This window comes from Hippocampus guttulatus, chromosome 2 (genome assembly GCF_054856545.1).
Source record: "Hippocampus guttulatus isolate MCC_2025c chromosome 2, RoL_Hgut_1.0, whole genome shotgun sequence".
Lineage (NCBI taxonomy): Eukaryota > Metazoa > Chordata > Actinopteri > Syngnathiformes > Syngnathidae > Hippocampus > Hippocampus guttulatus.
Window position 1 is genome coordinate 14470567 of NC_141262.1, and position 25935 is coordinate 14496501.

Consider the following 25935-nt stretch of genomic DNA (forward strand, 5'->3'; position numbering starts at 1 on the left):
CTTTTTTCAGTGGTCCTTCAAAAACAAGCATGCCGTTAAAGTTTGATGTCTTCATTTTTGTTTAAGTTGTATTTACTTTCGTGTTGGGGATTTAAGGACATAACAGAATGCGACTTCACTTTTTGTCAGTGTGCCTCAATGACCCTCGCTTGCCTGCGCGTGACAGAGTTCCCTATAGAAGGTATCTTGAGACTTGTGAAGGCAATCTAATCGGAAAAAAAGTCTTCCAAAAAGAAAAAAAAAAAGATGCTTCAATAGAATATGCTCCCGAGCTCAGCACAACAATGCGTGAGCATGGAACGGTTTGTATTGTACGCAGTGGTCATGAATAATTCTCTGAGCAGATGAAGTTCTGCATGATGTCAGCCCTCGTGGGGACTCGTGGCACGCTGGCGGAATGTTCAATCACCTTCATTCTTGGAAAAAAAAAAAAGAATCAAAAGGACACCTCATCCAGGGCCCGTAGCGCCACAATCCTGTCTGTTGGAAACACATTAAGAAATTCATAGGGAGTGGGATGAACTTCAGAGAGAATTTGTAAAGAGTCGGTCATCTGTGGACTTTGACCGGTCGGTATTTTGAAAGGTTATGATATAAAAACAACAGACTCAAGTTCATACCTAAAAAAAAAAACTGAATATGAAGGCACTTCCAGGACCTGACAAAAAGTACTCTGTAACCCCGTTCACACTGCCCGTCAATAAGTTCCTTTTCCTGTCACTGTGTGGCATCTTTGGGCATTTCAGAAAGAGCACAAAAAACACGCAGAGGTGCATTTTTTCATCCAGTTGCTCGTGATAGAATATGGATGGATGAATGGAGGTTGGACCGAAAATAACGCAAATAGATTTGTGAATAGTCAAGTGCAAACAAGTGGAGATTACGATATGACTGCCTCTGATACTCCCTCGAGTGACAAAGACATAAAATTCCCTGGTTGATTTGAGCGCCCTTCATGCCATATTGAACCCTTTTGCAAAAAAAAAAAAAAACTGTGACAAAAAGGGAGCAGTGTGGAATGAGGGGTGAATTTGTGTGCAGAAATCTACCACTATTTTGGGAGAAAGAAGGGCCAAGCCTCCCCCTAAAATTTCTTACAATTACCTTGATATCATCAATAGTTTAACTGTAAATATACCACAAACTATGACCCAAACACTTGGGTATTATTTCATATGACTTACACTATCCTTACAGATAAAAGACTTACAAATTATTTGATTTGGAAAAATGCATCCCAAGTGCACATCTACATGCAGGGAAGAAGGCTGAACTTAGCTCCTCCCCAAAATACAGAGCTTGCCTCAGCAGAGAACTATCACTTCAACACACCTCCTTGACACTTGCATATTTAGCCTGGGCTTTGGCGGCATCCTGTGAATAGCTAACAATAGGTCTCACAGTAAAAAAAATAAATGAAAAATCCTGGAGCTTGGTGTGAAAGGGAACATCAGCACAGGGGCGTGAACTTTAATACCCAACTCTTTTTAATCCTCTTTGGTGTTATGACAGCAATACATGCATGCAGGGATGTCAAATTTCTGTGAGACTTCTCAATCATATCAGAGTTTATGATTGGCTCGGAGGGAGGAGTGATTGGTTTATGATGTTTGTTTTACACGCGTGCTGGGCCCCACATGTAAGGATGCACTTCTTCAAATTGTTACATTATATTTCATTTCATATAATTTTGTGGAGCCCCAAATTACAGCTACAGTTGCAGCAGCATGAGAACGACTGATCTAATTGTGACGCCTTGGACTACAAGTCCCTTGGCTGATGAGTTTTTTTAAGATATGCACCATTAAGATGGTTTGCCAACCACCGATGAACCCCAAAATATTTGGAACACTTGTGTAGTTTGCTCACATTTTCTGGAGTTGCAGGTTATATGGCATGCAAATGCCATCGCTGACACTATAAATACTGTTAGGTGCAATTTTTCCAATGACAAAATAAACGTTGGTGTTTTGGGGATCAATTGCATTTCCATACATTTTGAATGGGAAAGATGATTTGAAGTAGGAGTTGTGTTACGTTGCAGACTTCTGTGTGAAAAGGCACACACGAAGAACCACATGTGATAAATCCATTTCATTTACATTCACGCATGAGTGGCCATTGTCTTTTTTTTACATTTTCGGACTTACGTGGGAGCGCCAGTTCTCACAAGTGAAGGTCTTCCAGTGGTGTAATTGGGAACTTTGCGCTGCCAGTTAATGTGGGCATTGTCAAGATGACTGCTATGCATGCCAATGAGCTTTGTGTCTGAACAAAAAACACACGGGCGTTACACAAAATTCCCTCCACAGGAAGCTCCCATGGCGCAGTGGAGCTCGGAGTCGTTGATTTATGAAGTTGCAAAGCCATGGAGCTTTTCCGGTCCCTGTGGATCTCAGGTGGGCTTGTTGCCGCACTGCGCGTCGACTGGTGCTGATGTTGTAAATCCTCCGAGTAAGGCGTCTTGAAATATCCGTCAGTGGAGATGACACCCAGTGATGTAAAATAGATTACAAGGCCACCTCTTGTTCTGCCGCTAGCCCTTGTTCGGTATCTTTGCCACAATAAGGACTCCGCCGTACCCGCAAACATGAAGTCATGGCACGAATTGGCTTCCGACCACCTCCCCATGTGCTTTCAAAATTAAAGACAATTTTGTCTGCAACAAACCTAATGACAATAAAGATAATCCACAGAGGTTGTAAGACAAATTTTCTGTCAGCTTCAAAAAATGTCCAGACATTTTTCTCAACATCACTAATGCGATGATGCTAGTGTCTTTTCTTTCATGTGGCAAAGACAACATAGTTTGCAAATAAACAAGTGCACCTTCTTAATGCATGTCAAAGAACATTTAGTTTTTTTTAGAAAAAACAGAGACAATTTAGGCTTCAATAACTTCATTTACTGTACATTTTTTGTAAATATTAAAAGTTTGGCATCACAGATGCAACAACCTTTATCTAACTTTTGGAAACCTTAAAGACCATTCCTTATGTATTTTTTAACAACAATTACAATTCAGAGTAGGAATGAACTTTACATACATTTTCTGTAAATATAAAATAAACTTTAGTCTAATGCAGTAGTTTTTAAGACCATATAAGTCTGCCACATCAGTGATGCGGCATCACACAGTGAGCGATTTGATCTATGGACGCCCTGCGACGTTAAAATGCCAAACCTGTATAAGCGTTTAAGACTGCACATCCAGAATATTTTACCTTTTATTAAACCATTAAAATGATGAAAGTTAATGCCAAGAAATAAGTGGGTTGTTACAGAGAGATGACTTGGATATTTTGAGTCTTGCTTCCTTTCCCTTGAATTTACCAGGCGTGATACGTTGATCATACTCCAAGACTACAAGCTACAAGCTTTGCTATTTCATACACAGGTACATATGAGATTTTGAATATACAATATAATACAATCCATGGTAAGTATTGTTGCAGTCAGATGATATTAATATACTGTAGTATTGTATCTTATACATTAAAAAAATAAAAAAGCAAATGAGAGGTCACATCTTTACAGTGGCCTAGCTTAAGCCACCGATCAAATTATCTGTGCCAACGAGGGCAAATATAGCAGCAAGTGTTATAAACATTCTGTCAACAGAGCTACAACAAGTGCACTGGCCGTGCACGTGGCACTGGGCTGCAGTGTACACACCGTTGGCCAAGTGATTCTCTTTAGTTAATATTTGGGGCCATGCGTATGGGGGCCTCTCAATCTTAAATTTACAGGCTGAATTTGGGGCTCAGTATGTCCCTGTGAACCCAAGCGACACATCTAAGGTGAAGAAAATTTGTCTGTCAAAATTACGGGAGCAATCAAGCAGCAGTAAAACATCACAGGGGGTGCACTTGTACTATTTCCTCTCTCTTTTCTGTCTCTCTTTACCTCATTGTTTCGCGATAGAAAGCACTGAGTGTGCATGAATGCAAAGAGGCTCGCTGATGCTGAGCAAAAAGCTCAATATGGGCTCCCGGGCAACGCAAACCCCCGTCTTGTCATTGTTTGCCCCCCCCCCCCCCCCATGTCAAAACTAATCGATGGAGGTCGACGTGATTCCGCTCTGACATGATGCTGCAGACGATCACGATGATGAGGATGCGTTGGCGTCATTTGAGTTCGTGGTGTGAGGAAGCTGACGGATTAGTCACGATAAGCCAGTTACTGTGTTTATGAGACACTGAGATTTTCTAAAGAGAAGACAGTGTCGCCGGGCTAAATTGCAAATAACAAACAGGAGAAACCATCATGAAATTATGAAAATTGTGACTTATGTTTATTAAAGACTTAAATTCAAGTTGCTCAACTCAACTTTGATTATAATTGTAAAGACGCTGATAATGAAATCGAAACACTTATTCTGAACCGTATTGAAGACAGCTGAGATTGGTTTCAGCATGCCCGTGAACCTTGTGAGGATCAGCAAATAGATGGACGGATTTTGAATCCAACTACTTATGCTGAAAATCCTTTCAGATGACTGAAATGGGCAGCACAGACATTCTTATGACATCACAACCGATCACCAATTTTCAGGTTTTCAGAATTCAACACTTGTTATTGAACCTGAGAAGATAAAATAAATCCACTCACAAAGCCACCGTGATTCTGAGTGAGAACCGAAAATTAGGTTGTTATCTGTCAATTTGTAACATTAGATATTACATATCATATTAGATTGAAAGTACCTGAAGACCATTTTCACAATCCGCCGGTGTACATCTATACAATGTGACGAAATTGTTCGTTTCCCTTGTACTCATGAATATCCCCCCTGAATTTTGAAAGAAATTTTGAGAGAAAACATGCAGCTTCTGAGTTGGAATGAGAAACTGACTCCCGCCACCGTAGTGTGAAGGGCTTTTACTTCAAAGGCATGTGCAGAAGTTACATAGTATTCGGCATCGGGGCCGGCTTGTTTTATTGATAAAATGGAACCATTGAATTTGTGCGTATGAGTGAAGAGTGGCCCAATTACACGGGGAGTAGCCAAACAAGTCCCATACTCCTAAACTTGGCCAGTAAAATATGACTCGAGACAATTCATTTGACTCGGCTCCCCATGTGTGGTGTTTGCCAAGCCTCAGGTATTTTTTGTAAACATCAGACTCAAACACTGACTGACCATGTTCATTTCTCCTCAGGTGAGTGGCGGCCATCTTCACTTCTCCTTCAGCTGTGGCATCTTGCCTCCCTCTGGCCTGGCTCTGACCTCGCCTACGGTGTCCGACGGCCACTGGCACCGCGTCCTCCTGGAGGTGAGCGCCACGTCCTTGAGACTTACCTTGGACCGCCAGTTACACACCATGGCCAACCTGGGATCGCCATGCCGGCTGATGCGCTCCGGCGGATTCCTGCTCTTCGGCAATCGCCGATTCCGCGGTTGTCTGGAGCACCTGGAGCTCAACGGGGAGCCAATCACAGTGGGTGATGCGACGGAGTGGAGGGGTCCGGGCAGGAGGCGAGTGTTTGGTGTCTACGAGTGCTGCAGTAGGGCGGGACCCTGCGACCACAACCCATGCCAGAACGGAGGGGTCTGCCACGAGGACACCAGTGGAGGTGAGCGCGTGCTCTTTAATGCTGAGAGCCCTGATATAAGCTCCCATTCTGGCCCTGTTACCTCACCCAAATGTCACATGCTTCCGTCCAATGGCTCAGGTCTGTCGGGGAGGTGGGACGAGCAACTGTAGTCATGTCGATAGAAGCATTATGTTCATGTGTGCTGTTTCTATGTTAAGAAAAGGCAAAACAACTAGAAAAAAAAGAGGATATGGACTCATTCCTGAATAGTAGGGAGAGGGCGGTATGGACTGTCTCCAAAAAGAACTTGAAATAACAAATTTGTTTAATGACACCACTTTGCTAATCACCACCTTGCAGTTAGCAAATACAGCGTGTGTCATGATGTCATCGCTTATTTACGACATAGAGGAATCGATGGACGCCGATTTTTCATGTAGTTTCTTCTCATCATTTGTGGTGTTCACCTACAAGAGTTGTTTCAAACTAATTTTTGTTGCGGGCCACATTGTAGATACGGTTTCCCTTGGAGGGCCGTTATGAATTTGGGGAAACCATATAAATGTTTAATCCCCTCCACATATTACATACAAATTGCACAACAAATTGATGAATGACTAGTTTTAAAATCAGAAGTCAAGAATAATGACTGTTATTGTGGATTACATATGACGATTTGAAATTTTGGTTCATACTCAAGCATCATGGAACTTGACATGGTTGATTTGCTTTCGCAGGCCACATAAAATGATGTGGCCGGCCAGATCTGGCCCCCAGGCCTTGACTTTGACACCAGTGACCTACAGAATGGCTTGTAACCCATATTCTTCTATTCTTTTCTTTTCTTCTATTTTTCGTGCTGAGCACTTGTTGGCCATTCAACAATGTGTCCACCTCATTACACAAAAGAAGAAGAGCAAACTGCCAAAGAAATGAACTGCAGGCTGGAGTCCTATGCTGCCCCTCATTAGCATTTTGGCTTATCGCTAATTGGCCAGCGAGTGGCTTCTTCTTTGTAAAGATAGCCATTCAGCTCACTTCAGAATTCAGAACAGAGCCGATAAAGATCACACCTGAAATGCTTCACTTGGACACTGACAGGCTGCGTGCGTGCGTGCGTGCACAGGGTTGGGAGGGTTACTTTAAAAATGTATACAATTACTAGTTACCTGTTAAAAAATGCAGTGAGTAACATAATCCGAGTACCATAATATTACAATTATTATCGGCTGGTTTGATTCATTTCTTGAAACAGACATGACATTCTCAAAAACAAATCCCCAAACCACCTTGCAATCGTTCACAAGAGGATGTCATTTTTCATTGATTTCATCATATTGCTAATGCCTTCGTGTATGTCTGAAGTCACAGTGCATTTATGTTAATTTATATGTGCAAGTAGCCTACAGTTAGCATAATGTGGCAACATTTAGCGCATTTTCTAAATACCGTATTTTCCGCACTATAAGGCGCACCTAAAAGCATTAAATTTTCTCAAACGCCGACAGTGCAGCCTAAACAAAAACATAACAGCACCCTTCGTTGCACCTAATATCAATAGACTGTAACTCTCTTTCTAATCCCCCATTGAGTTGTTTCGCTGTTAGTGTTCCTATGCCATCTCGTGGTGATTATTGGCATGAACCAATTGGAACCTTAAATGGGTTCTGCCCAACACGAATTGACATGTGCATTCACCAACACACACTCAAACAGACAATTACTTTCTGAGCTCTGCGCAGCTATTATAAAACGAAGATAACACCAAGAGCATCGTTAACTACTGACTAAATGAAGGAAGGAGAAGAACAAGACTTCCAAGGATATTTAACCCCTTGTGGATGTGAGCCCACGAGGTTTATGTGCTTTTTTGTTGAATCAATTGTCTTCAGAACTTTTGTCTTTCGTTTGTTGTTTTGTAATGTCATTTGTATTTATGTTTCATGTCGGTGTTTGTGACCAGTTCTCATTGTTACAGCTGCAGCGGTTTTGAAGGCTCTCGAGAAATAAAGCTGTATTGTATTGTATTGTTTTGCATTGTATTCCCTTTCGGGTAGCACCATCTAGTGGATAGTGCATAGCGCAACTGCAGCCTCTATTGTAGCTCCTATTTTATGCGCCTTATAATGCAGTGCGCCCTGTATATGAAAACAGTTTTAAAATAGGCCATTCATTGAAGGTGTGCCCTATAATACGAAGCGCCTTATAGCTCAGAAAATACGATAGATAGATCTTGCTGATCTAAGCTTTTTGATTGATTCTAAGTCTCATGGTTGTTTTCAACCAAACATGTCCAAGCATGATTTCATATCCACTTCGTCTGTTTAATAGTCAAGAAAATAATACCATGAACACCATGTATGAATTCCTTGGAACATTTAATAAATGTTTATGAAATGGAGGTACTACCATTGTACTCTACTACCCTAAGTTTTATTCATCATTTTATTGTGTTAGCTCGACCAGTGATTCTCAACCACTGTGCCGAGGCACATTAGTGTGCCTTGCGAAATGATCAGGTGTGCCGCGAAAAATTATCCAGTGTCATTTATTTTGACAAAAACACATATTATTATAATTATTTATTATTTATCATTTATCTATGCCAACCACGCACTGAAACAGGGAAAACAATGACATGGTCTTTGACTCTATGACTGAAGGTACATAATTTACCCGTGTCTTTACTTTTTGGGAATGGTTTTACTCAGTGGTGTGCCGTGAAATTTTTGGGGGGATGCGAACCATATGTCTGAGCCCAATAATGGTTGGGAAACACTGAGCAAGACCTCATAGTGTCAAAACACTGATGCGTTTTGACTTGCAGACTCACAATGCGGAAGAGACAGTGCATTTTGGGGGCACTATTTACATGAAAAAGGAAATTAGTTTTGACCTGCAGGTAAACTATTTCGGTTGGTTCCTGTAGCATGGCAGAATGGCAAAATTTCAGAATGTGTCTGTTTCCCGAATTGACATTCATGCTGGTAAAGGTTGTCAAATTCTGATTATACTCCCATTTTTTTGTTTGTTTGTGGTTTTCTTTTTCACCATACAGAGTTGCACTGTAGGTGCACAGGCATGTTCTATGGCTCACGCTGCGAGCAGAAGAACAACCCATGCGTCTCCGAGCCATGCACCCACGGTCGGGTGTGCGTGCCCAGGGAGCAAGGATACATTTGCAACTGCTCAATGGCACATGTCAACGCACAGTAAGCCTTTTCTCCTTCTTCAGAACACAAAAAACATTCTTGCTATTCTTAACAGTTTTGTGCCCAATGAACACTGAAGCGAAGTAAATATGCCACGTAGCAAGGCCAAATCATCTTAAATCTGACACGCCATGTCGATGGGCTCGACTCCAGTCCTCTAGGTCAGCGGTCCCCAACCTTTTTTGCCCCACAGACCCGTTTAGGTCAGACAATATTTTCAGGGACCGGCATTTAAGATGTGGCGGATTAATACAACAAAATAATATGGTATGAGTTGCATGAAAACTGTGGTGTTTTCGAAGTATAATAATCAACACAAGGAGAGTCTAATCTGGCCGCAACACTGATCGCTATGGTAATGTTTAATGCCTTCAAAATACGATACAAAGCAAATTCAAAGTGCATAAAAATGACGACTCACCACAGCCCCGAGCTTGATTTTCTGCAACCAGACGGTCCCATCTTGTGTTAATAGGGGACAATGACACCTCAAGTGTGTGTTTTATGTCCAGTCTACTTCGTAATTTAGTTTTAGTCGCCGTTGCTGCAGAAAGCCCCCACCTGACACAGGTAGGATGTCGGAAATAGCAACAGTGCTATTGTGGCGATCTCAGAGTATTCAGCCATAACTTTAATCCAGTTGTCTCGAACATACTTTTAAGGCCGCCGTCATTTGCGATCTCCAGCAGTTTTTAAACTCATTTTGCGACCTCCAACGTTTTGTTTTTAGCGTAATCGGTCACGTGACGGAGAAGCGTGGTTTGACGTGAGTCAAGCGAGACACAGACGGATGTAACGGAGAATCCGGTAGTTTTTCAAAATAAAACATCTTTCGTATTCCGAAATAAATAAAACGGAATTAAGGCAAGTTCTTTCTGTGCGGCCCGGTACCAAATGCCCTGCGGACCGGTACCGGTCCGTGGACCGGCGGTTGGGGACCCCTGCTCTAGGTGATAAGCAGGAATAAATGAAGCATGACCGATTTACTACCATCACCACAAATGTCCACTTCTGCTTTGTGGGGTTAAAGTAAAATGTAAAGTCAATACTGTCATCCCAGAGATAAAGGGGTGGGGCTTGATGGATACATGAGGGAGGGGGGAGACTTCCCCTGGGCTACACAGATTTCTGATGGAGCGAAAGGCCCCATCAGCTCTGGTGTAGAGCCATCTCTGCGCTGGGTGCCTTTTGACAACATATAGGGCGAATATATGCGACCATTGACTGACACTGACTAAATAACTGACTGGCTTACAAAGAAGCTGTCTATTCCAAAGAGCATACATATAGTATACTGTAAGAGGCTGCTCCTTCTTTATTTATGATCTATATGTTTACTAAAAATGATGTGCTCAATATGGCCGTGTGAATTACAGGCATATATAGTTATGATTCATTCATGAATACAACAAGGCATCCCATTTGTCTGTGTGTGGAAATACATTGTGTGGGTGTGTAAAATGAACCTGGCGACTTCTCTGTAGCGACGTGACCAGAATGGAGGCCGTTGGCTTTTCCCCTCGGTAACCTCCCTGAAAGCCAATGGTCCGCTCCTGCCTCATAATCACTTTTTCAGGACTCGCTTACTTGTCCCACTGAATTGCTGAGTGACCTCCTCTGACGCTTGAAGTCAAAGTGGAAAAGAAGACGAAGTTCAATACGAACCTGTTGTCTGTCAGAAAATTTCGTTGCGGCAGTTTGCAGCCGCATATTGCATAATCTTAACTAAGACACACCCACAAAACACTGACTGGCCAGCCACATTATATTTCATTAAATGAAATCAAAGTATTAAAATGATTGATTCAATTTAATTTCATTCACATTTATTTTATGGTATTTTATTTGATTTATATTTTAAATCATTATATTTTTCTGTAAATTTCCTAAATTAGCTTGCACATCCCTTGCTAGCAGGGTTCCCACAGGTCCTTAAAGTTCATAAAAATCCATAAAAAAGAAGTTGTAAAATTATGTTCTTAATTGTCCTTAATTTTCAGGGAACGCTTCTAAAATCAGTAAAAATCCTTAAAAATTCACTTGTGGTGTTCATTTCATTTGTTTATGTCATTTCTCCCACCCTTCAAATTAATAGTTTTGTCGGAAAATGGGCGCCCTTCCCCTCAAACCCCGCTGTCAGGCTTCATGCCTTCCTGGTTCCCGCTCTAATTTTCCCTCCGATGGATTAAAAAAATCCGTGAAACATCTAAACCATGAAAGATGAATTTTGTTTTAGCGAGCGATTACTGTGCTCCAACATAAGTATGCTTGATATATTTTTGCGGGTTTAGAATGATACGCTGGACAAACAGTACCACAATAATATAAACATTTAATTGAGTGGCTGGTTAGTTAATTGACCTGTTGGTCGAAGCAGCTGTCTCATGATGACAAACACGCAAATTGTTTACTGAGCGCATGAGAATAGCCTTGGCCAATGAACCATATGCTGCTTCACATTTATATTCTACTACGTGATCTTGTGAATGACTCCACCGGAGGTGTTTGATGTTGTCAAAGCGTCACATGCATTACGGTGGAATCCCGCCATGGCTCTAAGCCTCATGACAATGCGCCGACACACGCCTGCATTCCGGAAAGCGTCCCTCGGATTGGCATGTGCGCGCCATTGGTCGCTGAAGCGATGTGCACACATGTAGCGAGCGGGAGGCTCAATTACATATCCCATCTTTTATTCAGTGTAATAACACATCAGCGGCAGGGAAGTTGCAGTGGGGTGTGTGTCGTGGAGAAAACAAAAACACACGGACTTATTACTGTTATCATTTTTATTATTATCAGTGTTTGCCATTTTGTTTAGTTTAAGAATGGGCAGATTGCTGAGTTTCTCACAGCATTCAATAGATTGTTACCAAACAAGACTTCAAATCACAGAGAGAATTTTACTTATTGAACTGTGGTTCCTCACAGAGGGCAAAATATCCGTCTCTGACTTCATCAGTGGTGACTGATTATCGTGTTGACTTCTAAAAACAATTGCAAGCGCTCGACTGCTCTTTTCTCTTCTTTCTTGTTTGCTTGATGCATTGTTTTATTTGATCTGAGTTGTACTTTGAATTTTTATCGAACAAATTCTTCGCTAATTGTATTTGATCTATTTTTATTGTCCATTCAACCATTTTCTCTGCCGCTTGTCCTCACAAGGGTTGCAGGTGTGCTGGAGCTCAGTTGATTGGGTGAGAGGCAGGGTGCACCTGGACTGGTCACCGTCATTTGCAGGGCACATGTAGACAAACAATTAACCAAACTTTTTTTTTGTTGTTTTGCAGTTGTATTTATTGATTTATTTTTATGTTTTTTTGGGGGGGAGGGGACATTTTAAAAAAAATATTTGTTCCAACCCTTCTTTGAAACCTTAACCCCAGCTTCAAAAGCTTACCTTCAGACCCTAACCATGTCTTGAGACCCTACTCTAAAACCCTAACTGTTACTTGACACCCTTACTCACACTTGAAACCATAACCATTGCCCTACTCTAAAGCCCAAGTGTCCCGTACTTTCCAACCCTAACTCTGGAATGAAAGAAACCCTATCCCAGACTTAAAATTCTACTTTGAAACCCGAAATATCACTTGAAATGGTAATTTAAAACTCTACCCCTAGCTTGAAAACCTCACTCTGACTCGAAAGCTTATTTGAAAGCACAACATTTGTTTAAAACCCTCGTTGAAAACGTACATTTCGCTCATTTAGATTTGAAACCCTACAACTGGATAAATATATGCAGGTCACTACATTATAAGAATTTTAGATATGGGCCTTTAATTTGGATCGCTAATTTTCTGTACTGTCCATCTTGGTGGCACAGGTGTCACAACGGCGTGGACGTGTGCTCTCCCAATCCATGTCCCAGCGGTTTCCTGTGCCAAGTTTCCCCCGGCTCCTTCCATTGCGACCCTCTACCACAGGTCAGTCCTCAATCGGGTCCTCTTGTAGATATGCAGACTTGACCGTGGTGGGTGGTCCTTCCCAGGTGTCTCCGGTGGTGGGCTACGTGGAGTTGATGGAGATTGGCGCCAGTGTGCTCGGCCTCTTGCTGCTGGTGGCCATCTTTGTTTGTGGACGCAAGCGCTACATCCAACAGAGGAAGAACAAGAAGATGAAGAATGACTCCAACAGGTGACAGAACTATTCTTTACGTCATTTATGTCACACTTCTTAATTGTTTAAATGTCAATATTCAATTTTGTCTTCTCATTTGATTTCAAGACAAAAGACAAGATTTTAAGAGGGAAAATTAATGGACACACTTTTAGCTAGTTAGTCAACCAAGTGGTTGTTATTTGGCTAATTCGTCAGTAAGCTTCTTGGTTGATTAGTTCGTCGGATGATGAGTCGTTAGTTGGAAATTTACTTCCTTGGGTAGGTAATCAAATTGGTTGGTCAATTGGCTAGCCTTTCGTACTTAAAAACTTTGTTTGTTTGTTCATTAGATTTAATCAGTCAGGTGTATGCTTAGTTAGTGGTCTCATTACAGAGTTGGTTGGTTACTCAAGTGATTAGTTGGTGTGTGGGAAAAGTTAAGTTGTCTGTTGGGGTAGTTAGTGGTTGGTTCATCAGTAAATTAACTAGTTAGCAGTCGGTTGTTTGGTTGGTGGGTTACTACTCAGTCAAGTGTTTGGCTGGTTGTTCAGTTAGCCCGGGGCTCGGTAACCCGCGGCTCCAAAGCCGCATTCAGCTCTTTAGTGCCACCCTAGCGGCTCCCTGGAGCTTTTTCAAAAATGTTTGAAAATGGAAAAAGATGGGGGAGGAAAATATATTTTTTGTTTTAATATGGTTTCTGTAGGAGGACAAACATTCTTAACGTTTTCCGATTTATTCCACAAATGTGTAGAGTAAATATTAAATGTCAACATTTCTGTCAACGAGGATTTGTGTCATAGCCTGCGACACATGTTTCTATTAGCAGGACGGGATGCCAGGCAGGTGGCTGTCATGAAAAAAAAAAAAAAAAGCATTTCATGTACAAGTCACCAAGGGTACTGGCAAAGAATGGGAATGTGGATGGCTTAGAGAAGCATTTTAAGCGCGACATGTGAGCTACAATAAAGTGCGTCCCATGCCTCCATCAACTTAGGGGCCATTATGGCTGTTGCTCATTACGGCATGCGTGTGTAAATGCGTGTGTATGCGCGCGTGCGGTAACAGGTCGATCGCAGGAGTTTCGTTGATCGAAAAGTAGATCTTCTGTCAAAAAAGGTTGGGCACCCCTTCTCCACAAGATGCATTGCAGGAAAAAAAATACTTTCATCGTGAAGGCTCATTGTTTATTTGTAGCCAACTTAGTCATTTTGATAGTAGTCAAATATAGCTAATATAGATTCATACAGCATGTGTTGCCTTCAATGTAAGGCTTTTCATTTTATGCGGCTCTGGACATATTTGTTTTTTGGGGGGGGGTTTTGGTCCAATATGGCTTTTTCAACATTTTGGGTTAGCCCATTATTGTTGCTTGGTTGATTAGTAAAATGGTTAGAGAAGCCGGTTGGCTGGTTGTTAGTCACTCAGTTACATAGTTGGACGCTTAATTGGCCAGCTGGTAGGGTAGTCAGAAGGTCATTTATTTTGTTGTGGAGGATCAATACTTTTCTGTCCATTCCTACTTTTTATCCTTTCCACATGATGCGTCCCACATACCTAACTGATGCCGAGTGCTGGTAGTGGTGGTCTACCAGCATGTGTTCCAAGTGTTGGCTTTTCAAAAATATTGAGATATTGTAACATATAAATATGTCCTGACCATCATGATAATTTTCTAAATGACACACAAACGTGTTTTTCAGTTATGCGCCGTCCATGTTGTCAAAGAGCCCAAAAGCCTGTGATCAGGACGGCGGCCATATGGAGCTCAGCTGCATGACGTCGTCCACCAACGACCTTGACCACTCGCCCTTCCGCTCTCTGCGTCCCCGCACCTTGGCGCCCAATGATAAGTCGCACGGACCGGTGGTCTGCAGCGTGGCCCCCAACCTGCCTGTCAGGCCCCCATCCAGTTCTGACAACGACTCAGTCAAGAAGACCCACTGGGACCTTGACTATGAAGGTGTGTGTGTGTGCGTGGGTGTGGGTGTGTGTGCGTGTGTGTGTGTGCGTGCGTGTGTGTGTGTGTGCGTGCGTGCGTGTGTGTGCTACACCTCCACCTTGGCATGAAAAATGACATTCATGTATGATACGATAGCAAACATATGGAGATACATTGCAACGACACACCGGCAAAAAAAAAACAGGCTGCCTTTGAAGAAACAAAGACCGAAAAATGAACTCATAAAAAAATGAGCCAGGCGTAACCATAACCATCACTAACAGGAAGTTTGAGGCTCGAGGCCTTGAAAGCACTGACAGCCAAGCGTGATGATGTCGTCCGTTATCAAACACAAGGTAACTGCACTGCGCTAGAACACTAATTAGGATTTATGCTCTGCTACTACTACACACAATTTGAAATCTGAATTTCAGGCCAGGTCAAGCAGCTGCCACCATGCATTTTTTAAGCCCGAAAAATGCAAATGCCAATGCTTTATTTGCATAACGCGCCAGTTTATGCACTTTTTATGAGACCTTCATACACTTTTGAAGATGCATTTACACACAAGCAAGCACTTTTCCAAAAACACAAACACCCGAAACAAACCAAAAATGTCCGACTTGCTTTTGGTTTTCAGACATGGCTTCTTGAGACTTTTTTTTTCTTTTTTTTGTGTGTCGTATCATGATAAACATTGTCTGCCGAATATCAAGACGATCATTGTAACTGCCGCCGTAATAATAGGAAGAATACAATTAAAGCCCTCCAAAACTGATTCACTTGCCAGAGTAACAAAAATAAAAGCCTTAAAAGACAGTTTTGTCCTGTAAAAATACAAAGAATATCAATCAAAACACTAAAAAAGGCAAGTTAGTTGCCAACTTGCCATAATTATATGTAGAATTAAAGTTTCCAAAGTGGCAATTTAGCTGATGGAGTAATAATAAGAATTAAAGCCCCGTCCAAAGGGTGATTGACAGAGACGGACGGGGGACTTGGGTCATATGTCATGCCTCGTGTCAGACTAGATTTGCCATTTTTAGGACTTGCGACTTGCTTGCCAAAAAAACTTGCAAAAGACTGACTTAGACTTGAACAACATTGATTTGGAAATCTGAATTTTAACACATTTTGCCTTTTTAGGAAGGACAGAAAGAATGAAAGAAAAGAGATAACGAAAAAAGAAAGACAGAGAGAGCAAAAGATAGAAAGATGTTTGTTTCATTTCATTTGTGCCAACCTGGCAACCCAGTCAAAGTCACCTGTTGGTGAGAAGTGGCTCCCGAAACAGCAACAACAACAACAACAATGGGAGCGGCTCCAAAGATTGTTAATTTGAATTGCTGGATTATCTTGGGCAGCACGATGGGCGGCTGGTTAGCACGTCGGCCTCACACTGCAGAGGTGCAGGGTTCAATTCCGGCTTCGGCCTTCCTGTGTGGAGTTTGTATATTCTCCACGTGCCTGCGTGGGTTTCCTCCAACTGCGTAGTAGGTTCGTAGAAGACTCTCACTTGTTTCCAGTTGTGAGTGTGAGCATGGATGGTTGTGTGCCCTGCAATTGCCTGGCTACCCGGAGAAAGCTGGAATAGGCTCCAATACACTCGCAACCTTTGTAAGGATAATGGGCTTAGAAAATTCATGGGTTGATAATTAAAACGGCCTGGTTGGCACAGAATGCGTAAACGTCTAACTTCATTCCACCTTACAAAAACCACAAAGATAGGTAAACCAAAGTCACAGTTTAACAAGCAATATGAACACTGGTTTGGGACCAGTAAAAATTGAGTGATTGTGAACATCTAACCCCTCTAAACTGTTTGAACCGTTCGTTCATATTTTCGTTCATATTTATGTATAGTATGTATCGTATAGTCAGGCAAACCTCCCAATTTGGTAATGAGCGATGTACACTTCAAAAGTAGCGTCTATGCTGCACGCGAAACTTAGGCGGCAACCGCTGAATGTAAAAGAAGCAAAGTGTCGTTGCGAGCAATCATTGAGAGGGAAAAAATAGGGTGGAAACATTTGCCTGCATAACGAGTGCAAAAGAGTCGCTGCTTGAAGATGCGCCAGCAGCAGCATGATTGGAGGTCTGTTGTGCTGGACGCCTTTGCATTATGATCATGACTGTAAAAAAACAAAAACAAAAACAAATTGCATTCCACTCCTGGAAAGTAGACTTGAGATTGGGAGTTGAACAAATTCAAACTCGGTCACATAAGTGGTGACAAAATCAGGTCGGGTTAAATTGAGTGTGAAATGCAAAGAAATATACTGGTTAGTTTTTGGCTTAGCGAGAAAAGAAAGAATTGTTGTATAAGAAAGATTATATGGCTTGATTTACGACTTTCTAAAACCAAGTCATCTAATTTAAAAAAAATTCCACAGTAACCAGGGATTTGCTTGATACTGCCCCCTCTTGACTGACTTCATTTTGAAAATCATAATAATACTGTACGTACTAACAAATCTCATAAATCACCCGTAAACATGATTTATTTATCCATCCCTCCATCCATTTTCAGCACCGCACATCCTGTACAGGGTCGCGGGGAGTTGCTGGAGCCTATCCCAGCTGATTTCGGGCGGAAGGCAGACTTTACCCTAAACTGGCCGCCAGTCAGTCGCAGGGCACATATCGAGACAAACGACCATTCACACCATCACTGAGTGGGAACCGATCCCACACTGCTCGCACACACGTCCGGCATGTGTACCACAACACCATTAGTGACTCAGATTTATCTATCGATTGATTTATTTATTTATCGATTGATCTATTGATCTATCCGCTCATCCTCACGAGGGCGTACTGGAGCCTACCCCAGCTGTCTTCGCCAAGTAGGCGGGGTACATCCTGAACTGGTTGCCAGCCAATTGCAAGGCATACAAAGACAAACAACCATTCACACTCACAAGGGACAATTTAGAGTGTTCCATTAACCTACAGTGCATGTTTTTGGAATGTGGGAGTAAACCGAAGTACCCAGAGAAAACTCCCGGGTGCATGGGTAGATCATGCAAACTCCATATAGGAAGCCGGAATTGAATCCTGCAGACTGTGAAGCGGACATGCTAACAATAAGATAGAAAACCTTTATTAGTCTCGCAATGGAGAAATTCCCAATTCACAGCAGCAAAGTTATAAGGAAGAAGTAGAACAGGAGCTGCTGGAAAGGCAGCCACTCTCGCGGCGCCATTTTGAAGTCAAAATAACACAACACAACACATAGGACACAGACAGTCGTGCAATCTTCACCAATTTTCTGCATACACTTTGTTGTCTGAAGCGGTTATAGATCAAAGGGGAGAGGATCAAAGTGTCCTTTCACCAGTGGATCAGAGACGTCATGCTGAAAATGTGCACACGTCTGCTACAAGCCAAGTTTTGAAAGCAAACACGAAGCTGTAGCGTCCATTGACGAAAAGAGATTCGTTCACTTCTCCTGTCCCACGCAATCCGCTTCAAACTCCAAGCAGCGACTCCCAGTTCCAAATCCGCATCGGCGCTCCGCGCTAACGCTCCTTTCTTCTCATCGTCGGCTCCTCAAGACTTTCATCCATCCAGCCGCAGACCGTTCAACAGCACCGATCTCTCCGCTGAACAAAGCGGGGCTGTGAAAAATGCTGCCCATTACAGGCGCAAGACACAAGCGCCCCGGGACTGTCCAGCAACGACAGTCAAATGGCGCCGACATTCCTCCCAGTCAAAAACAGTGCCGGTATACCCATGCTGCCGAGAAGGCGCAACCACCAAGCACAGAGTCTCCTCCTTGATGAATATCGTGGCCAAAAAATGCTGAAAAAAGTCCACATCAGGTCCACACGACGTAACAACAAACGCAAAGTGACAAAACAAACACAAAAACAACAAAAAAAGCAAGGCTCATGAGAGCACTTGCTGACGGCTGCCTACTCGGGCGCCATCTTGACAATGAGAGTAACAATTAAAGCCACCCTGTCTCTATCCTATAGTGTTCAGAATCGTAAGTATAATTCAAGCCCTCAAAAATCGGATTTAATAAAGCAGTCAAGCATGCAATTGAATTGCAACTTGACTCAGAATAGTAATAATCGAAGCTACCAAAAGGCGGTAGGTCGTTAACAGTTGCGGGAATAATGAGAATAAGAATTACAGCCATCAAATCGACATGCAGGGTCATCTTAACGTGCTTGGCGGAGGTTAGAGAGGTTCCAGCTGTTTGATGTCTGTGTGTGCTCTGTCTTCAGTTTATCCTGCAGATCCCGACTACTTTGGCCGTCCCATGGCCGCCACCCAGGACTTTCCTCAGTTTGACATCGTAGAGGACGTCTACTCGTCGTCCACAGTGTCGGACTCACGGCGAAACTCTCGCTTCGGCGGCTTCCCATTCCCGCTAGAGCGCTCGGATCGCCGCGCCCCACTCCCGCCGTGCTACAGCAACCGGAACCTGGACCATTTCCTGGACCCCGACGGTGTCCCCCTTCCGCGATCGCAGTGTCCTGACGCGTACACCGCCACCAACTACTACCCGGCCAAGCACGCGGGCAGCCTCGACGGCAACACGGCGGCGGGCTACAAACGTCTCAGCGTACGGCTCAGTGTGGCCGGGTCGTCCTACGCCGAGCCGACGGGGGCGTCGCCCAACGTCGCCCAACCACAGGCGCGCCCCAGTGGGACCGATCCGCACAGCTATGATGAAACCAGCATGCTGGAGAGCGACTTTGGGAGCTGTGAGGAAGTCATGTTTTAGGACGCGGCCAGGCTGGACAACTTTGCGTCATTCCGTGGCGGGATGACATCTGGGCAGCTTGACGGGAGACCCCTGACGTTTTATTTTGAAACAACCTTGCTTGACTCTGCGGATCAGCAAATCCGATTCCAAGCCCATTGTTCAATGTCCTGTCCAAAGTGGCAGGAAGTCGACACAGATGGGAAGTGAACACTAAGAAAATGCAAACTGACAGGGAGTAGTCACTGAAAGGAAGTTGAAAGTGACAGGAGTCAGGCACGAATTGGAAAATGACAGGAAGTAGACAATGACAGTGAGTGAAAGCTATCGGACAACTACGAGGAAATGGAAACTCAGGAAATAGTGACTGAACGGAAGTTGAAATTGACGATGGGCTGCATTGACGCTGACAAGAAGTGGACACTGACAGAAGGCTGAAACTTACAGGAAGTGGAAACTGACAGGAATTACACACTGAATGACATCATGAGAAAACTGTTTTGTCCTTTGGAGGGCTTCCGGCAGGCAGATCACAACTAAATGTCCCGTCCATGATGTCATCAACATTTCAAGGAGGCCGCATCCTCTGAACAAGGAACATAAAATTACCATGATATTAAGACGGCATTTTCTCCTGGTGTCCTTTCACATCAATCCCTGAACAAACAGTAATCATTTCAAAATAACAGCCTACATGCATCCATCTTCTTTAGCATGTCCTTTTTTTAAAGTTCAGTTCCTGCTCCTATTCGTCCGACTGAAACTAAAGCTCCATCTTTTATTTTGAAATCCCCAGTGTACTCCCTACTCACGTTACTATTGAAATGGATCAGATTTTTCACAGCTTGCCCAGTTTACTGTTGTCATTTCTCTGCAACCGCACATTGAGTGCCTCAAAATCAGGCTCAAACCAGACAAGACTGAAAATGCAGATAAAATTTCAAAATAAGCGTCTCCATCCACATCGGTTCACAAGCATTGACATTGTTTGTGTCCATTTCCTTTATGTTAGTCTGACTTAGCAAAAAGACTAATTCTTTGCAACCATACATTGTCCTTTTCACATCAGAAAGAAGCGTTAGATAAAGCCGTAATTAATGTGGATTTCAAAATAAAAGCAACATTTTCTCTTACATGAGTATTGTTTGAGCACTTTTTTAGATGGAAATGTATGTTTTGTTTGTGTTGAAGTGTGATGCTGTGTAGTTGGGTTGAATGTTTAATTTTGTTCCAATCAAATGTCAGATTGTTTATTTTTTTAATGTTTCGTTGCTGTGAGAGTTCATTGCAATGCTGTATTTTTGATGTATAGACCTAATCAGAATATCGAAATAAAGAACATAATAAAAATTGGATTGCTTTTTGGAGGAAAAATAGTGGAGATTTTCAAGAAAATTATTCATGTATAATTATTCACAGATTGCATCATGTACATTACATTTTTTCATGCACACAGGTTCATTAGCAATGAGTGTGTTGGCCCAGTTTTGTGCACAAGTGTGTGCGTGCGTCAAAGAAAGGTGAGCACGTAATTGATGAAACATCAAACAGCGTCCATTATTTCAGCACCTCAGGTGTCGTCATCATTATTCACTTAGAGGCCTGCGTGTGTGTGTGTGTGTGTGTGTGTGCGGGCGTGTGTGTGCGTGCGTGCGTGCGTGTGTGTGTGTGTGTGTGTTGAGATAACGATGTAGATACTGGAGGCGTTTGTTACAATTTATCTTTAATGGAAATTCGTAGTAAAAAAAGTGAAGGTTTGGAGGTAATGTGTTCTGGCTTTTGCTTTTACTTCAGAAAAACGAAAATGCCATATGTGGGGAAAAAACGCGGTTGGGGCTTCAAGAAAAATTACTTTTTCAAGAAAAAAATCTGAGCTAGTGGGAATAAAGTGGCATGTATATATTTATTTTTCATGAAAACAGTAGGGCAAAATTTTGTGGGTGAAAAACAATCTTACAAGAATGGCATCTTTTTAAATTAAAAAAAAATTGAGCGGAGAGACACATTAAGGTTCAATCATATTTTTTTCCAAGAAGAAAATGAGGATACTGTATTACAGGAAGTAATATTTTTTGTAGCGAAAACTATTTGAGGAAAAAGTTACTTTTAAAGTTTTCAGTCTTTTTCAAGATGAGCTTTTCATCATATTTTCAAATAATTGTAGCATTATAAAAAAGGTAATACTGTAATCAAATAGCAAATGTTGATTTTTCATTAGCATGTAAATCTCACTGCTGTCACACTGCATGTCAAACCATCAAAAAGTCTTTGAGCCCATTTATGCTGTGCAGTGAAGTATGATTTCCAATATGGAAAAATAATTCATTTTGAATAGAAAAAAATTTTTTTGAGAAAGAAAAAAAACGATGGCGGAAATAATCTATATTTTTAACTGGAGAATATGCAAATAGCATCGCAAGTCAGGATTTACAAGCAATGGATATTTAAACACAAGCGGGGGAACAACACATGTAGACAGAAAGAATAATGATACTCACAGGCATATATTCTTTGTCCTGTCCAAAAAAAGAGAAACATTACAGCCGTCTCACTGAGTCACTTACAGTAGTTATGAAACTATTCTTCTTTTGTGTCCGCATGACTGCAATATACATTATAGTAAGTAAAAGTGTTACGGCACTAAAAGTGTCACGGCCTTACCCCTGATTAAAATAGTGTTTTTTCATTCATTATTTCATCTTATAATGAATTGATTGCATTCATGCTGGTTTTGCTCATATCAGGCATATATTTTGGGTATGCGTGTGTGTCTCTGTGCACACTTGAATGCCTTGACAGCGTGCGCTGCCTTAATGACGCCTCATAAACATGCAAAATTATACACGTTGTTTTACTGCAGCAGCATGAGCACGCACGTGCGCACACACACACCGTGACACCAATTTAAAAAGTCATATTTTATGCAGCGGTCAAATTGCGTTTCTGTTTGCGAGTGTATGACTGTTTTTCCGTGTGCATCTGTCATACATTTTTATTATGTGAAAAGACAACGCTTGCGGGTCGTAATGGGTCAGAGGCGCGTGTCAAAGGTCAGGAAAAACCTATTTTCCCACAACGCGCGCTCATTTTATTTCCCAGAAATGGGACCACAAAATGCTACATTTGGCCTTTTTCTCTGACACTTGGTCTCTTGTGGGTCAAGCCCGATGAACCACTGCATGACTCACTGGCTTACTGTACATGTTAAAAAATGTAAAACAAGTACCACCTGAAAAAGAATACAGTATATAGAGCGGTTGCAGTTGTCACTATAAAATTATGCAGTTTGAACATAAACACTGCGCTAAAATATATGAAAAGAAAACCCCAAATTACTTTCGTAATGATTTTATTGAAGAGCAGTGCATGTAAATTCGATTAAAATTGAACCAAAACACAAGTTTAAAGAATAACAGTACTTCAATATGGAATCCAAATGTATCGTATAACAAAGTTACTTACTGAACTGTGCTATGACAAGGATTTGTTCATGTACTTCGAGTGCAGTGGTTCTTAACCTGGGTTCGATCGAACCTCAGGGGTTCGGTGAATCGGTCTCACGGTCGACGGGGCCTCTGCTATGGAGGGTAAGATACACGCGACTCAACATGTCAATTAGTTATGACACACCCGCTTGGCCATCACTGGCTGCAGATGATCACGTTACATCGCTTGTCCAATCACTGCTGTGGGAAGTTTAGTACGCTATGTAGTCAACATGTGACTGTCATGATAGTACGTCGCACAATTTAAAAAAAAGAAAAAAGTATACTTATCTCTTGAAATTGTATTTACTTTTTTCTGTTTTTAAAAAATGTGGTTTTTTTTAATATCTTGAATTTGTAAAAAAAAAAAAACATATACATATTGAGCCATCTCATTACCTCTGCGTCCCGCGTCCTAGACGCATAATTTTCCCGCGGGACGCACAGTTCCAAATAATGTGCGTTTTTGGGATGCAAGGAAATTTCTCAGTCAAGACAAAAAAAAAAAAAAAAACTACGGTCAATCTTTATTCCAGCAACGATCGCAGTTTGACCATCGCCGCCATTGTTGTTTTGATCTTGCGTTAAGTAATCTTGCGTGATGAGATTTCCGTTCTCGCGAGATGAGATTGGCGAGCTCAGCCTTCACCTCGCGGGAAGCAGACGATTGCCAAGTTGTGTAACGTTAAAACAAGTGTTGCGAAAGTTTATTGCGGAGATATCACAGAGGAAGCAGCTAAAGTTGGAACGTTTTTTGGACTTTGAGAAGTTTTTGCATCATTGGAAGCAGAGTAAAGAGAGGAGAATTTATGAAGTCAAAGACTGAACCATGGGATGAAATAAGAACCTATTTCTCAGCAAATTTTGTAGGGGACACTGTTTTGACCAGAGAAGAAGACAACAGCAGCCTCAGTCCGTCACTGAGACAGACCCATGACAGCATACGCTATCAATAGCACTCTCACATTTACACATTTAATAGCACTCTCCTTAGTTTGTAAGGTGTAGGCAGGGATTACATTTAGATTTTATACGCACGTGTAAATGGTTTAAAACTTCCTTTCTTTATAAATCTTGTTTAATCATAAAGTGGATTACTATATTTCTCAATACCAATTACTTGTTAAAGTTTGTTCAATCAATGGGATCAGTTGCAATGCATGTATGTGAATGATAAAAGTAAATTGCACATTTGTTGAAGGAAATGTAAGGTGCTTCTTGAAATGTTTTGTAAAAGATACGTTCATTAAATTTCAACATTTTCCAAATGTTCTTGTGCTTCTTTATACCAAAACAAAGGAAAGACATTGTTTTGGTTGTTTATAGCAAAGTATGGTATCATTTTAATGGTCCGGCCCACTTGACATCTACCGAGGCCGCATGTGGCCCACCGTGTGAAATGAGTTTGACACCAGTGATGTATAGTAAGGCGTTTTTAGCCGAAAAAAAAACCCTGACCATGTATAGTAAGGCGTTTGTAGCCAAAAAAAAAAAAACGACCATGTATATTTAGTAAGGCATTTTTAACCAAAAAAAAAAAACGGCCATGTATAGTAAGGCGTTTTTAGCCGGAAAAACCCCCGACCATGTATAGTAAGGCGTTTTTAGCCCCCCAAAAAACGACCATGTATATTTAGTAAGGCGTTTTTAACCAAAAAAAAAAAACGGCCATGTATAGTAAGGAGATTTTAGCAGAGAAAAACGACCATGTATAGAAAGGCGTTTTTAGCTGAAAAAAAAACAACAACCATGTGTATACAGTAAGGTGTTTTAAGACGAAAAAAAACAGCCATGTGTAGTAAGGTGTTTTTAGCCGGAAAAAAAACGACCATAAATATAGTAAGGCGTTTTTAGCCGAAAACCACCCCGACCATGCATAGTAAGGTGTTTTTAGCTGAAAAAAACCCCTACCATGTACAGTAAGGCGTTTTTAGATGAAAAAAAGGACAATGTATAGTAGGGCGTTTTTCGACCAAAAAAAAAGACCATGTACAGTATAAGTAAGGCGTTTTTAGCCGAAAAAAACGACCATCTATAGTAAGGCGTTTTTAGCCCAAAAAAAAACAACCATGTATCTATTAAGGCGTTTTTCGCCGAGAAAAACCCAACCATGTCTAGTAATCCGTTTTTAGACACAAAAAAAAACGACCATGGATAGTTAGACGTTTCTAGCCGAAAAAAACGACCATGTATATAGTAAGGCGTTTTTAGCCGAAAAAAAACGACCATGTATAGTAAGGCGTTTTTCGACAAAAAAAAAAACGACCATGTTTAGAAAGGTGTTTTGAGCCGAAAAAAACAACCATAAATAGGAAGGCGTTTTAACAAAAAAAAAAAACCCCACCATGTATAGTAAGGCGTTTTTAGCTAAAAAAAAAAAAAGACCATAAAAAATAAGGCGTTTTTTAGTCGAAAAAAAGGACCATGTATAGTAAAGCGTTTTAACCCAAAAAAACGACCATGCATAGGAGGGCGTTTTAAGCCGAAAAAGAAACGACCATGTATAGTAAGGCGTTTTAACCCGAAAAAAACGACCATGTATATATAGTAAGGCGTTTTAACCCGAAAAAAACGACCATGTATAGTAAAGCGTTTTAACCCGAAAAAAACGACCATGCATAGGAGGGCGTTTTAAGCAGAAAAAAAATGACCATGTATGGTCAGGCGTTTTTAGCCGAAAAAAAAAATGACCATGTATAGGAGGGCGTTTTAACCCGAAAAAAACGTCCACGTATAGTAAGGCGTTTTTAGTCGAAAAAAAGGACCATGTATAGGAGGGCGTTTTAAGCCGAAAAAAAATTACCATGTATAGTAAGGCGTTTTAACCCGAAAAAAAGGACCATGTATATTAAGGTGTTTTTAGCCGAAAAAAAACGACCATGAATAGTAAGGCATTTTTAGCCTAAAAAAAAGGACCATGTATAGTAAGGTGTTTTTAGT

The 25935-nt window shown here is 41.6% G+C and overlaps 1 protein-coding gene across 1 annotated transcript in view; it reads left to right on the forward strand.

The window, feature by feature from the left end:
- The window catches only part of fat2 (FAT atypical cadherin 2), a 94890-nt gene extending 70627 nt beyond the window's left edge, over positions 1 to 24263 (forward strand). Inside the window, exons 23-28 of the mRNA XM_086138022.1 lie at positions 5163 to 5577; positions 8597 to 8750; positions 12580 to 12679; positions 12745 to 12890; positions 14555 to 14814; positions 19029 to 24263. Of these exons, the coding sequence (XP_085994148.1) occupies positions 5163 to 5577; positions 8597 to 8750; positions 12580 to 12679; positions 12745 to 12890; positions 14555 to 14814; positions 19029 to 19531 (1578 nt within the window). The 3' untranslated portion in view covers positions 19532 to 24263. The remainder of the gene's footprint in view (positions 1 to 5162; positions 5578 to 8596; positions 8751 to 12579; positions 12680 to 12744; positions 12891 to 14554; positions 14815 to 19028) is intronic.
- Positions 24264 to 25935: the final 1672 nt, after the last annotated feature.